Raw genomic sequence first — 15,415 nt, forward strand, 5'->3', positions numbered from 1 at the left:
TGCAAATGTAGGTAAACAGAGGTGAGGTATTTTCTGTAATGGAATTCCTAAAATCCAAAGGGATTTTCCATTCTAGTAAGAAAATACTCACCTCTGTTTACCATCCCTCCCTATAAAAAAAAAAAAAAAAAAAAAAAAAAAAAAAACTAGGACGAGCTATTACGTTACAGGGTCCTTTGTGGGCGTGGGGCATGCAGTGGACAATGAGGGTGTGGCTTGGGCGCTATTCTTTTCAGCGAATGTTTGTGCGCATGCGCGCTGATATGCAAATGTAGGTAAACAGAGGTGAGTATTTTCTTACTAGAATGGAAAATCCCTTTGGATTTTAGGAATTTCCGATGCTAAACTATGCACATAAACAAAGTTTACAATTATAAATAAATTGGTCCTCACTTCCATTGTAAAAATTTGGTGTTTTGTACAAAATTACCCAGAATGCAGTGTAATATATTTTTGATATCTAACTTTTTGTATTTGTACAAAACTTTTTGTAAAAGACTTTCTTTTTTACAAGGGTCATCTGTAAATTTTAATTCTGAGCCTGAAAAAAATGTAATTTTTACAGAGGTTTTAAGCTGCTGTGTCAATTAACGTGATTTTGTAAGACTGAATTTCTTGATAACAAAAGTAGCTGCAGTAGTAGTGTAGAACCAGGGATGATAACAAATATATCCCTTAATCGCATCATCATGAGGGAAAAGTGCTTCCTATAGATTTGAACATCTTTTTAAACAAGTCGAGGGATTCACTCGATTGTCTGTTTCAATATAATTTCTACACCTAAATATATCTTGTGTTTTTTTTTATGTCTTCCGTGTGTGGAGGTCAACTTTTTGAGCATGTACATGTATGGACTTGAATATTTGTATGTGAATATGTATATTAGTTTTTGTAATATTTGTACAGAATTTGCGAGACTTTTTTTTTTACTTTAGTATTAAAACATGTACAAGGATTAAAACATGTTTAAGGAGGGCATCATTTCTTTGTAAAATGGACTTTAACAGGGCACTAAGTCTTGAAATTCCCTAAAATTTCATGTTTTGGATTGTTTACTAATCCTATTTCAAACGTCTGACTGGGGAACCAACCTAATGTCTTCAGCTCCCAAGAAGAGACACACACAAAAACGGCTGTTTAACATCGGATACGTCGGAGTGCGCATACATTTTTCCTTTCATTTTCAGTCAATGTACGATACACGTTGTGTGTGTCACATAAATTACACACAGCACCAATGCACAAAATGCTTACACATCTGCAAAAGACAAACACTTTATGGATGGAATATTAAAACTAGTATAACGGTATCGCACGTATAACTCAAGAATGACACCAAAAAACGCGTAATTTTTAAGGGATAGTTGTGTGGATATGTTGAAATCCTACTTTTCAACGTTCTTTCCGATTAACATTTCGTTCAGAACGTGATTTAAAGTGCGTTTTGTAGCCCAAAATGGCCATATTCCAGGACGTAGAGTCCCTTTAAATAACGGGAACAGATGACATATTAGGATAATTGTTATGGTCCATTCCAATACCTCTTCTGTAACATAAATTTGCAATAATGTAACACAGCATACACAGAGCTAGGAAAATGTGAATTTATTTCACTTTTACTCATGTAATAAAATAATCCTGAAGCCTACAGCGGGCATATCTTGTTCACAGTCAAACTAAATAATAAATATATGACACAAATGGAGAACAAACTAAACAGAAAAATGTGTGTGAAACATTGATAACATGCCAAATGTAGTTAAATCATGCTGTCCGAGTTCTATGGAAGCTACACTCAGTGCATTGGGCAAGGTTTTCTTACTGTGAAGAAAGACATCAATTGTGTCAAGATGGCTTTCCCTTATGATAATAAAGATGGATGCCCGTGAGTGTAATCGGACAGTGGAGTCTAAATAAGCCCTTAATAAATTAATATTAACAAGTTCTCGTATACATGTGTACATAATATTGTATACATGTGTACATGTATTGCTTTTAACTATGATCAAAGCACTTTACATCAGCCAAGAGGGCAGCATCAAGCTACTGTTGTTAAAACTGCTGTATAAATACATGTACCTGTTTATTACAAAAAGATGGCCTCGAACTATTTGTGCAAAATGAGTTCCATCTTTTCAGTAACCAATTGGGAACAATATACTTTTAGAGTCCATGTTGAAAGGTACTAATTATATACGAGACCAATGGTTTTATGCACACAATACGGGATAAAAAATGACTGGATCAATCTGTACGACAGGCATTTGGTTAAAAGTAACGGGCAAGTAGCCATTGACAAATTAAGAGAGCCATGCGACTGATATGGCTCGGACAAGCCATGCCTCACACACTGTAACGGTATCTCTGAAATGGACAGCAGTTCCATTGGCAAAACAACTGTATGCATACTAGCATCATGACATCCGGTCAGGCCTAAAAGTACGGCTTGTCACAGTGCTAAATAGCATCTGATTTCCTTTCTTAGTGCCTATTATCAAAGATACTTAAAGAGGTTGTGGAATGCTCGAAGACATTTCCGTCATTTTTTGGGTATATGTAGCCTAAGGTGTGATGAATAAAAATGACTATTGTCTCTGTCATAAAATGAGTACAAAAGGTACTTTTGACAGCTGTTTTTCAAGTCCTGTCATGCCTGTTTCGACCCGAACGTGTAATTTGTGTAAAAGTCGTTGTTGCGGGCAGCAAACAAAACACAGTAAATCATGACGTAATAAACAGGACTCCCGATGCAGAGTAGCATAAACGAGTCCTGTTTATTACGTCACGATTTACTGTGTTTTGTTTGCTGCCCGCAGCAACGACTTTTACACAAATTGCACGTTCAGGTCGAAACAGGACCTGAAAAATAGCTCTCAAAAGTACCCTTTGTACTCCTTTCATGATAGAAACAATAGTCGTTTTTATTTCATCACACCTTAGGCTACATATACCCCAAAAATGACGGAAATGTCTTCGGCATTCCACAACCTCTTTAAGATGCCTATGCCCAACAAGTGGCATACACACACGTTATAGGAAGCTCTTGATCCAATGGTTCGTACTCCGGGCAGCAGTTGTCAATGTTGAATCACAGCTTCATCCCATGGTCCATGGATATTGCTGCCAAAGATAGAAAACTAGGGATTAGACTAGTGTACAAAAACCACAAGAACTAGTAGTCGTTATTATTATTTTTCTTTTTTTAATTAGAAAAATAGACAACTCTATCATTTTGTCCAAGTATTCAGCAGCTTTATGAGGCACTTGCGTAAGTTTGCCAAAGTCTGACATGTGCTGTAAACATCAGCAGGGGTGAGATAGGGAGAAAGTAAAATGTTCCCGAAATAATCCACAGAGGATTTGAAAGTCACCGAGGGCCGCATAGCAAGGCAGGGGTCTACAGAATATGTTTGTACAACTTTGCCTATTGACCTATCGCAGTTTGCGAGTTAGCCACGCCCCTAAGACAACCCTATGGAATTTGTGTACGTTAAGTTTTGTTTGCCTCGGATTTTGTGCGTTCCGCGGCCATTTGCATATCATGCAATTGGACACTATTTCACAAGCTGCGTTGACGCGATTCTACCGAGATAGGTCAACTAAGGCACCCCTCAAATACCAAATTCTATAAGCCTTGATTGGCAAAAATAGGTGTATGGAAAAGCCTCTGGAATTCATAAGGGATTCTTTAAAAAAAAATCAGGAAAAATCCTGACAAAAAATATATCCTGAAATTAAGAAATATCCTTACAAATCTCACCCCTGCATCAAGTGACTGGACCCTAAGTACAATCCTTAATTCCATCAAAACACTGCAAACACTTAGAAGGGAATATACATCATTTGTTTTTTGCTGTAATTTTCAGAAATGGATGGAATTGGGGGGTTGGAAATATATATAGCAAATATAGTTACACTGACTTTTTTGAGGTGTTGGGTTCGAAAATGCTATAAAAACCAAGAAAAACAATCATTTTCCTGTAGTCTGGTTCCCTGACTCCATATAAGAAGAAACAGAGCACTTTACATACATTGGGGAATTGTAAGGTCAGGGAACCAGTCTAGCTGGCTTGTACCCGTTCATAGGTGTGTAATCGATTGCAAACAAGTGCGATGGTCAATTGGGGCCAGTATTTGAAAAAAAAGCCAGTTTTTTCCAACGCTGATTGGCCGACCAGCGTTGGAAATTGATACAAAAATACCACTTTTCTTGAAAATGACAGTATACCAGGTGCCATGATTTTACAGGATGCTTTACACTGTCATTCACTAACAGTCCAGCATGGTATTTCAAAATGATTTGGTAGTTTTATTTTTTGATGTTTGCAAATGTTGTATTTTCCCTTTAACGTCAATTTCAAAGATTCAGGGTTCAGGGAGACTCACTTTTTAAAAAGTTGCAAGCGTATGAGGCAGACGGGAACCAGGAATGTAATGGCAAGATGTATAAGGATGAAGATGATTGCCCCTACGTGACTGACAGAGATTAGAGCACACAGAGCAGCAAGGGCAGAGCTCACTGTCAGTGGGATCTGAGTCCCGGGAAAATGTACCTGTGTATCAGAATTAGACACAAATCTTGTTAACCCTAACAGAACACAACCCATCAAAGTTCAACAGCAGGTTTGTGTTTAAATCTGTTTGGATCGGTACAGTTCCCCTAAACAGATGGTCTTTTACACTGGGGTTGGCATACCTCCAGAAACTAAGTCCAACTGGGTGTGTACAATTTCCCATGTGGGTGTTGGAATTTGCCTGAATGGGTATGGTTCCTAGTAAATTAGGCTGGGGAGTTAGGGTTAAGTTGTTTTTCATAAGGCGTTTACTCTGCTCATTTAGAGACAAGAAAACAATATGAATTGAGATAAATAAAGAGGTTGTGGAATGCTCGAAGACATTTCCGTCATTTTTGGGGTATATGTAGCCTAAGGTGTGATGAAATAAAAACGACTATTGTTTCTGTCATGAAATGAGTACAAAAGGTACTTTTGAGAGCTGTTTTTCAGGTCCTGTTTCGACCCAAACGTGCAATTTGTGTAAAAGTCGTTGTTGCGGGCAGCAAACAAAACACAGTAAATCGTGACGTAATAAACAGGACTCGTATATGCTACTCTGCATCGGGAGTCCTGTTTATTACGTCACGATTTACTGTGTTTTGTTTGCTGCCCGCAACGACGACTTTTACACAAATTGCGCGTTCGGGTCGAAACAGGCATGACAGGACTTGAAAAACAGCTCTCAAAAGTACCTTTTGTACTCATTTTATGACAGAAACAATAGTCGTTTTTATTTCATCACACCTTAGGCTACATATACCCGAAAAATGACGGAAATGTCTTCGAGCATTCCACAACCTCTTAACAAAATGGAGTGCTGCGTGGCATCAACGTCGAGTTCTCCGCGTTCCTCATTGCAACCTTGCTACACCCTGAAGAAGGACAAGTGTGCGAAAATTCGGCTATTAAAGCAATAACTGGTGAGCACTACTTAAATGTATATTTATATGAATTGAGATAAACTACAAGGATATCATGTCTGTGGCCGTATTCCAAATCCTAATGAAAGTTTAGCAGAATATTAAAATATTCAAAATATTTCATTAAGTGTACAAATATTTTAGGGTGCGTTATGAATATTCATTAGTAAAATCCTAATTGCAAAGTGCATTGTATAAGTATTCCCAGAAATGTTTACCTTAAGTTTTCTTCTGAGTTCTGGCCAAAGTGCAAAGAGTTGCATAGCAACAGTGACAGTGGCAAAGGCGTGCAGGGTGGATGGGAGTCGGGATGCCAGACACACCGATGCGAAGATGGAAGCATTGAGAGAGACTGGTCTCCTTGCCCTGAAATTCATTGTAGGAAAATGTCGTACTTCAAATTGCATTGTGAAGTCAGAACCCGTGCAAACCAAGAGTTACCACAACAGAAATGCCAAAATATTCCCTAGCAAATGACGATCAAAGGGTGCACATCAAAAAACAAAAATAAATAGAGTGTCCTCCTATTTAACTAACAAATAAAGTGAGTAAGAAAAGTCTGTCACGAGCCAATGAGGCCTATCAGGCCAGCGTTATATCTCCGGTTTCAGTAGCATGAAACGACTGAGAATATTTCTACTCCCCCTGGATGGGATGCTAGTCCATCGCAGGTTACTCCCAAGCTAATGCCGGTACCCATTTACACTCCTGGGTGGAGAGAGGCAAGTGTGGGTGAAGTGGCTTGCCTAGGGACACAACATTTAACCAGCAGTTGGATTCGAACCCTTGACCCTCTGATCATGAGTGACGAACCGTAACCATTAGGCCCCACTCCCCACAACTAACAACTTAACAAATAAAGCAGCATTAAAAAAAAAAAACATGTTTAGAATCAGGTTTTGCAAACTCCACACTGTTTTGCTTCAACTCATATATTTGATTTCTGAGATGGTTATGAAGCATTACTATGTCTGTCTACAAAATTTCAACTGAAACAAATATTAATTTACCTTGTTTCAGTTGTGACATAGTCATGAAATAGCAAATTCCCCAGAAGCATAAAAACCTGCAAAAGGATAATAAACAGAGAACAAATATACATTGGAGACTTGATGGGATTATTTCATTATTACACGCTGATTCAAACAACAATTTCTGCCCACCCAGATATTCACATATGGGTGGATAAAGAGTGATTGGTTGTAAAGTGTCTTGCTGAAGGACACAGACACTTCAATTCTTTTGGCAAAGCTCTCATCCATAAATTTTAATGTGCTTTAACTTTCCTGTAAGATATTGTTGCAGATTTTTTGCAAACGGGTCATATTCTATAAATTTAGGGTCCAAAGTGTGACATTTTCCCGTCCCTGTTGTCTTGGTACTTATGTAATTTGCCATAATGCCATTGAAGTATCATTAACCCTAACCATCACAAATCTTCCAATACCCTCTTTGCAAAATGGAGGATTTTGCAGGATTTAGGCTTATATGGCAAACATGTGTGGCTGATTTTGGAGGATGCACTGTGTCAAGGCTTTAGGCCGACCTTGTGTTGTTTATGCTCAGCCGTGAATAAATTAAGGCCTAGATTATACTTGAAAATCTCCGCACTGCTCCAGGATGTCACTGGCTCTGCCTCAACATATTGACAGTGATCGCTGGAGGATTTTGCAGGATTGAGGCAGTGGTCACCCCTCCAAGGACCACATTCAAGAAATAACATGAGGATTTTGGAGGATTGAGGCTGTATGCAATTTTTACAGTTAGAGGATTTTGCAGGACTGAGGTTGCATCCTAGCAAAAACGCCTAGGGATTTATGGTTAAAAACACTGTTGTCAAACAATATTTGGTAGGTACATGTACATTTGTAGTTTGTTATTCAGAAACACTGCATAAGGAATGCATCAGAATTATCAAATCACAGATGTCGGTATTGGGACATGAAAAAAGGTGGATCCCAAATTTATACAATGACTCAAATTTCATTCACAATTTGCCCTTCCGGCCTGTCAAACAGTGCAATTGACCAATTAAATCATGACTTTCAGTCATGTGACCATGGTAGCTCGGTCAAACTCTGTCACAAGCACTGTGAGAAATGTACACAAACCAAAAGTGGCTGGCCATTGCTAAATCAGGCACCATCCATATCCAGTCATGTACTTACAGTCATAGCATAGATAGTGTCCGTGCTGATAGTGTCTGTGAGTGTCTTCAAGATTGGCGATAAACCGTAGGAGAAGGCAACAAATATGGCTGTACTTTTCACATCATCCCACCCTGCGGAAGAAGTACAATGTCACAAGTAAGATTTGAGGCTTTGCATGGTGGAGATACTAAATAATGAAAGGTTTGCGGAAACACCATGTGCGAATAATTTCTCAACTAAGAGAATGGTTCTGAAAAGAACCAGAGGTATAAACTCGACGTTCCGGTCAGTATGCTCTGACCGGAATGTCGCAAAATTATGTCACGAATTCAATGTCACCAATTATAGGACTGTTGCATTCGTTAATTACTCATTCCAATTTGAAAATGCTACCCTAGGACAGCATGAAGCCAATACACTTTTTGTATATCCTTCGAAATCCATCAGATGGTTTTGGAGGATTTTGTAGGATTAAGGAAACTGGATTCTGGATCTCACTTCTGTGAAAGTTCAAGTCCGAAGAATTGAATGCACTGCTGCAAATAATCATGCACAGTGGAGGAGTGCAGTAGGAATCTGATATATCGTAGCATGAACAATTTATGCGACCCTTGCACGCCAGCCAAACGAGGTGTCATTTAATTTAGAGGCTGTGATGTCATTTCAATCAGAAATGTGGACGAAGCTGTTGATTGGTCAATTTGGAGGCCATGTTTTTGTAATACAACAGCGGGTTACGGAAGACTGGATAGAAGGCGCCCGCTGAATGGTCAGAATCTCGAGGTAAAGACGCAGTCATGTTTTGCGTAATTTATCGCCGAATCTGGGAATCATAGACCACTGCTGTGCAAGGGGATATTCTATAGACTAACTAATTGTTGGGACCATCTCAACAATAGTTGTGTGACCGTCCCAACTCTGTCTAGGGCAATTGCTTTGGACCAAACCGGGCACACTATTGTTCGGATGATATGACATGGGGCAGTTGCTTTGGACCAAACCGGGCACACTATTGTTCAGATAATATGACATGGAGCAGTTGCTTTGTACAAGAGCATGCACATTATTTGCAGTGACGTCGCCTCGTGGTCAGGAGCATTGAATTCATGGTCTGCGGGTAATTCTGCAGGTTGTGGGTTCGAGTCCAGCCTTGCGGCTATGGTGCATGTGCCCTCGGGCAAGGCACTTTGTCACTCATTGCTTCTGTCCACACAGGAGTTAATGGGTACCTGTGAGGGCAGAGATGGTTATTGTGGTTGATTTAAGCTGCTTTGCACCGAAATGGCAGCATCGAGCTGTATACTCCCCAGGGAGCTGAGATTGTATATTTGTATGGCGTATATTTGTATTTAGATGGCGTGCGACAATACTAAGACTTTTAGTTTCCTCTTCATATAAAAATGATACTTTTGCTTTGGGTTGATGTAAAGCAAATTAGGTTGTGCCCTTCAGTTTTTCTTACCTCCCGAGTGAAGGTTTGAAAAAAATCACTCGGGTGGGACTGGAACCCACGACCCCCTGCTTTCTAGTGTCTTACCACTTGCCCACCGAGCTTACGGGATTGATTTTGCTGGTTTGAATCTTTAGTTTCCTCATTCTGATCCCCTTTTTTTTTTTTGATAAATACTCACTTGATCTGCCACTTTCCTTGCGGTCTTGCCCTCTGTCGATGCTATCATATGCAACATATCCAAGCAGAGACAAAGCAGCATTCATGTACAGGAGACTCTCCGGCGATAGCAAGTCTTGCTCCATGTAAATGAACAGGACCACGAACAGGCAGATACTGAATTGTGAAAAACACAAAAACAGAGAAACAACTTAAAAACAAGTAATTTTGAAGGCACTTTTTTATGGATTGTAAGCATGAAGATACTTAAAGGGGACATGTAAATATGGTTTTTATGACTTAAATACATTTAAAACAGCTTTCTTGCCATGTAACTATGACTTTCCACCTCCTTTGTAGCAGTAAAAGGGAGAAATTTCAATATTTTAGTTTTATGCTAATGAAAATTTCCATATTCATGAGCAAAAGCGTGATGTCATTCAAGGCAGAACAGTGGTGTCTCCATAGCTTTGTGTACAAATATATATCAATCTTTGCTTCATTTCTTGGAGTAAGTTCCACTTTTTACTTGTTTACCATGTTAAACAGCTTGTTTGGACAAAAGTAGTGGCCAATATTTCTTCACAGCTTTTTTTTGCGGGTAATTTTGAAGGACTAATTTTGTACTGTTTATATGCACTTGTGACAAGGAGTGCCTTGTGTGACAAAAGCAAAATAGCGCCCTCTTACATGTATTGATGAAAGGATTTGCTAATAATTGAAAAATGACCACTTTCTTCTCACTTCCAATGAAAACAAGTATTAAGATCTTGTATGTATTGTTGCAACACATGGTAATTTGCATAAAAACAAGATGAGCAGAATTTTCACTGCGTGTTTCCTTTAACAAGTGTTGACTTCCGTGATGTGGGATATGCAGTTTTGAACACCCAAGGGACACATAGCACCCGTGGCGAAGCCACCTCCCCTGCGTAGCAGGCAAGGCGAAGCCTCGTAGACTATAAATCATTATAGTTTATTTGTGTATGAGGGGAGTGTGGCCCAGTGGTTAGGGTTCGTGACTCATGATCAGAGGGTCAGGGGTTCGAATCCAGCTGCTGGCCATATGATGTGTCCTAGGGCAAGCCACTTCACCCCCATTTGCCTCTCTACATGGGTACCGGCATTAGCTGTGGAGTAACCTGCGATGTTAGAGTTTGTGACTCATGATCAGCGGGTCAGGGGTTCAAATCCAGCTGCTGGCCATTTGATGTGTCCTCGGGCAAGCCACTTCACCCCCATTTGCCTCTCTCCACCCAGGAGTATAAATGGGTACCAGCGTTAGCTGGGGAGTAACCTGCGATGGACTAGCATCCCATCCAGGGGGAGTAGAAATATTCTCAGTCGTTTCATGCTACTGAAACCAGAGATAAACGCCGGCCTGATGGGCCACATTGGCTCATGACAGACTTTATTTTTTTAAAATTTTTATCAACCACTGGATGACTTGAGATAGTCTAGTGATGACCCGTGAAGACTTGGCCACAACGATGCTGGTGATTTTGTTTGTCGAGTTGTACACCTGTTACAGATTTAAGTTCTGGGAAACCAGCGATACCAGTGGCTTTTTGCTCCAGGGCCTGAAAAGTTTGACATGTGAAACACAGCCAAATGCACAAAACGATTGCAATACGCCATAAACACATTGCAATACCACACATTTGTAGGCCAACCTTTAGGCCAAAAAAAAAGTCTCCGGTTTCTGGTATGGAGCTTGCCCAAATAGTGGTGCGGCGACGCAGCTTTTTTTTTTTTTTTTAACTGATTTTTTTGCTTCAAATGTCGGCTGATGACTGCAAATAGTGCCAGATTAAACTTAGTGCAAATATATGGGAGTCCAGAGAGGCCACATAAAGCTTATTCTCGACCATAACCCAATCTAAAAACACGTTAAAAGTGTGCAGCAGCAGGATTCCAGTCAAACCAGTGAGTTTGGCGGTTTTGAGACATCATCTTTCATTGAGAAAAAAACTTTTTCATTTTGCCAAGGCACATGGCTACGGCGACGCGCGCGCATACCACAAACCGGAGACTTTTTTTGGGGCCTTATATACATGTGTCTACTTTGAACTTCTAATTCATACTTTCAATTTTTCATGTATCGAGCTAGCATGCTGATCGCCACAGAGCACTGCATGCACATTTTTTTTCTCTTTGCATGCTACACGAGGATTTATGTTTCCGGCCTGTGAAGAGATAGAATATGCCAGGGTTTGTTTTTCCAAAATATGAAAAAGCCTGAACTCAGGCTATGGCCTGAAAACTGGCATCCTGAAGAAACGTCCCTGCGACGTTCTTTTTTCACAGGTATTGAAAACTGTTTTCCCTAAACTTGGGTACGAACACAGTTTCGCCTAATGTCATTATTCCCATTGAAGTACATACCTGCTTATTTGCTGTGTTACGACACCAGATTCCAGGATCACATATGGCAACTTGTATGTGGTGACTGTAAACGGGAAACAAAACAGTGGAGAATCACATAATCATCAACATTTTCAACCACTTAACAAAATAAAATGCTTGCAAAAGAATTTATCAGATGGTCCACACAGGACAGGGGGAATTAATACACAATCCGGTTCGTTATTAAAAACGTCATACACGCGCATGCACCACTGAGTAGTACTAGTAGCGCCCATTACTTGGTACTTGGTTGGTGGTCCTCTGAAATATTCCATCTAGGGAATTTAAACTGGAGGTGTGGTGTAGTGAGAGTGGTCAGGATTAGATTTTGTCACTAAGTGCATTCTTGAAGGAGTCTGGTTTGTTAAGCGCCACCGTTGAGTCCGGGAGGTCATTCCAATTTTTAAGTGTTCTTAAAAAAAATGAGGATGCATATATGTGTCGGTCCTGGCCTGGTTGAGTTGAAACTGCCTGTTGTGTCCTCTTCGTAATCTTCCAGTTTTTGGGGTGATGTATTTGGCATAGTCGATGTCCATTAGCCCATTCAGGATTTTAAAGAAACACAAGTTGCGGTGCTGTTTTCTTCTTTCTTCCAAAGTTGTCCAATCCAGATCTTTCATGATAGCAGAGTTGCTAGTGTCACGTCCATAGGTGTTTGAAACGAACCTTGCAGCTCTCTTCTGGACTTTTTCTAGTTCTTTGATGTTCTTGGAAGTGTGAGGGTCCCATGCTCCCGTAGCGTAGTCAAGATGCGGTCGAACAAGGGTAAGATACAACCTCTCTTTGATGGAGGATGAGGCACGATGAAAATTTCGTCTGAGGAAATTCAGGATTTTTGTCAGGCCCTGGCAGATGCATGCTGGACTTGCTTGTTCCATCGGAGGTCTTTTTGGAGGATAAACACTCGAGTTGCGTTAACTTCCGGTTCCATCTGTCCTATGCTACACCATGACAACATGGTGTGAAGTATGCATGGTTGAATGGAGATGATGTCATACTAACGAACCGAATTTGTATATAAGTACATGTAAACGGTTATTTTAATGGACTGGACACATGGCCTTTCTAGACCAATGAAAAAAACAATACATGTATCACAGACATGATACAACAATCAAGTTTAACTAACATGTCCCAGTCAAAACTAGCCACCTATCGGGATTCACGTACGCCTGCGCTTATTGACAATGGACAAAGACCTTATCGAAAATAATATGAAAAAGAGGTAGCGAAACGGCGGGTTTTTGAACCATTTTAAAGAAGACAGTGTCTTACTTACTGATATCAAGGTTAACGTCAACAGTGTCCTCACCTTTGTTCTTCAATTCTCCGAGAAAGGTTTCATCCACATAGTTGTCAGGCACTCCTTGGTCCTTGTACAAAACTTTCTGCCACTTGTGTCGAGGCATCTTTCTCTGTCTGATGAAGAATCCCTGGGCCCTGCCAGCAATTCAAATACAAATCCTTCTGATCAAACCATACACCTTATTGCAAATTCACAACACTGGAGTAATTTTGCACACTAGCACTGTTGGAATTCGCAAGAGAAATATCCCGTGCCTTTTTCCTTCTCACATTCTTGTGTAGTCTTATGTCAAGACATTGTCGTTGTATTAGTGGATTAGCGATAACCAGCCGCCGCGAAAGGGCGCTGTCACGACGAACCACATCACCCACGAGCTGCCCGCCAGCAACAACGTCTTAGTCCGAGAAACTTGGACCCAACTAACTTTATTTAATCGCCTTTTCAACATTTGGATGGTCTGGCAATTAATAATACTTTTTTATAGCAGGGTCCAAGTTAATTTTTTGGCGGACATGGCGTTTCAGATAATTAACAACCCAACCATTTGCCAACAAGAACATCACCAGATCAGAGTGAAAATGCCCATAACTTAAGTCATGTAAGATGCAACAATCACTGTGTAAATCCCATTGGAATGGGTGAAAAACCCGTAATAATAAATTAAGGCACAATTGCAGAATACCCCGCCACTCGATCTATCCACCTCGTAGCCGGCTACGAGGTCACGGTTGGTTGACCTCAATAAACATTCTCAGCACTACTTGTATGTTCTATGCGTCATGCTCCATTGCACTCCCACTTCGTAACCGCGTAGCCGCCAACAGGGTGGTTGGTTTGGACTTAGAATTTTTTCAGCAACTCCCATTCCTTTTGTGTTGCTTCGTTCTCAAATAATGGACCCCCACTCAGTATCCGCGTAGCTGGCATGGACTTGAATTGTTTCTTTTCCAGTGATTCCAACCTCGTACTAGTCGTAGCCAGAGAATTTAGAAGTGTATTTCCGAGTGGCGGGGTATTCTGCAATTACTCCTAAATTTACTCCTAGAACTATGATCATGCTCTGCGTGAGTTCTAGGACTAAGTAAGTCAATAATATTAGGATCAGGCAGTGTCAGGAGCCTTACACTGTGAGTTACAGTTACAATTTTACAAACGTTACATTGACCCTCTCTGGTTTGCATGAACAGATTTCCATGGCATTTTCACTGACAATACACAAGAGTATAATCAATATGCCCCATCAATATGAAATACTCATGTCAAGTACAAGTAGTTTCTGAGAAATTAAAGGATTTTTGGGGGGGACACCCCGAAGATGTTATTACTTCACCGCTTTTCTCCGTATTGAACAGCGCCACCAAGTGTCAGTACAGTTGGCGTTCATATAGGACCGGGTTTTCGAAACCTTTGCTTCGACTTTGGCTTCGGCCAGGAGTTTGCCTCCGGCTTTGCCTCCGACTTCAATTCTGAATCACCGAGAGGCAAACTAAACAAAACTATTCAAATTTATGGCTTCATATCAACCGATTGAATGTTTCTGAAGCATATTAAGCAACAAAATGTAGCTGGAGTTCCAGACGTTGGGGGGGGGGGGGGGCCTAAAATCTTCTTAAGCCGAAGACGATTAAAAAGCCGGTCGTTTCGAAAACGCTCTAAGGGCTGGGGGTACGACTACGAGTGAATCATATAGGGGTTTCAAAATTTCAGTGGGCTTCATTGCTGACGTCAAGGGCGGATCCAGAACACAATTTTTTGGGGGGCCCAAAAAAAATTTGGTCCCCCCAAAAAGTGGGTCCAAAAAATTACGGCGTGGGGTTCGGGGCCCGCCTAAGGGCCCCGAAAATTTTTTGGATTCTAGATGCTCTGTGGTGCGATCTGAGGCAATTTCTGACCACTTTAACCAATGTTTTTTTGAGGAAAAGATGGTGGTGTACTCATTGCCTGCCTTTATTGCGATGTCACCAAAAAAAAAAAATTGGTTTCGTTTTTTTTTGGGGGGGGGGCATGGCCCCCTTTGGCCCCCCCCCCCCTGGATCCGCCCTTGGCTGACGTTTCAGAGAAAAACGAACTCAAATAAATATAAAACTTAAACTTTGATCTTGTAGGCCTATTAAAGACTTTAATGTTAATGAGGCAGAAAACAGGTCCCCTTGTAAGCCGGATTTCCCGAGGTCTTCAAAGCGCGGCCCTCAGAAACTTTTAGCCGGATCATATCGGAACGAAGCATATATGATATCGAAAAACTGAACCTCATCCGCACACGGCATGATGCAATTTGGAAATATATTTTATAGCTCCGTAGTCAACGTGGCTTTGTTGTGACATTTGCAACAAATTGCCAGGTCGCAAATAATACGAAATTTTAAACTAATAATTGATTTTTTTTTTCCTTTCATTGTCTCAATTAAAAGTGAATAAATTTGTAATGTATAGAAAAATACCAAAACATTTAATTTGGGTGAAACTCG

The 15,415-nt window shown here is 40.5% G+C and overlaps 1 protein-coding gene across 1 annotated transcript; it reads right to left on the reverse strand.

The window, feature by feature from the left end:
• Nucleotides 1–796: 796 nt before the first annotated feature.
• Nucleotides 797–13,110, reverse strand: LOC119720241 (phosphatidylinositol N-acetylglucosaminyltransferase subunit C-like). Its single transcript, XM_038189861.1, has 9 exons — nt 12,954–13,110; nt 11,621–11,684; nt 9,258–9,412; nt 7,645–7,757; nt 6,487–6,542; nt 5,695–5,842; nt 4,387–4,553; nt 2,997–3,120; nt 797–2,508 (listed from the first exon to the last, which is right to left on the reverse strand). Exons 1-8 carry the CDS (start codon nt 13,048–13,050, stop codon nt 3,078–3,080), a joined length of 843 nt encoding a protein of 280 aa, XP_038045789.1. The 5' UTR covers nt 13,051–13,110; the 3' UTR covers nt 797–2,508; nt 2,997–3,077.
• Between the last annotated feature and the right edge of the window lie 2,305 nt (nt 13,111–15,415).

Source organism: Patiria miniata, unplaced genomic scaffold (assembly GCF_015706575.1).
Source record: "Patiria miniata isolate m_02_andy unplaced genomic scaffold, ASM1570657v1 HiC_scaffold_9, whole genome shotgun sequence".
Taxonomy (NCBI): domain Eukaryota; kingdom Metazoa; phylum Echinodermata; class Asteroidea; order Valvatida; family Asterinidae; genus Patiria; species Patiria miniata.

What these genes read in the sequence shown, in the direction of transcription:
- LOC119720241 (XM_038189861.1), bottom strand. Translation starts at nt 13,050, where the DNA reads ATGCCTCGACACAAGTGGCAGAAAGTTTTGTACAAGGACCAAGGAGTG. An exon ending in CAAGGAAAGTGGCAGATCAA is followed by an intron (nt 7,758 to 9,257) that starts GTGAGTATTTAT and finishes CTTCTTCCGCAG; the next exon opens with GGTGGGATGATGTGAAAAGT. An exon ending in AACTCAGAAGAAAACTTAAG is followed by an intron (nt 4,554 to 5,694) that starts GTAAACATTTCT and finishes TCTGATACACAG; the next exon opens with GTACATTTTCCCGGGACTCA.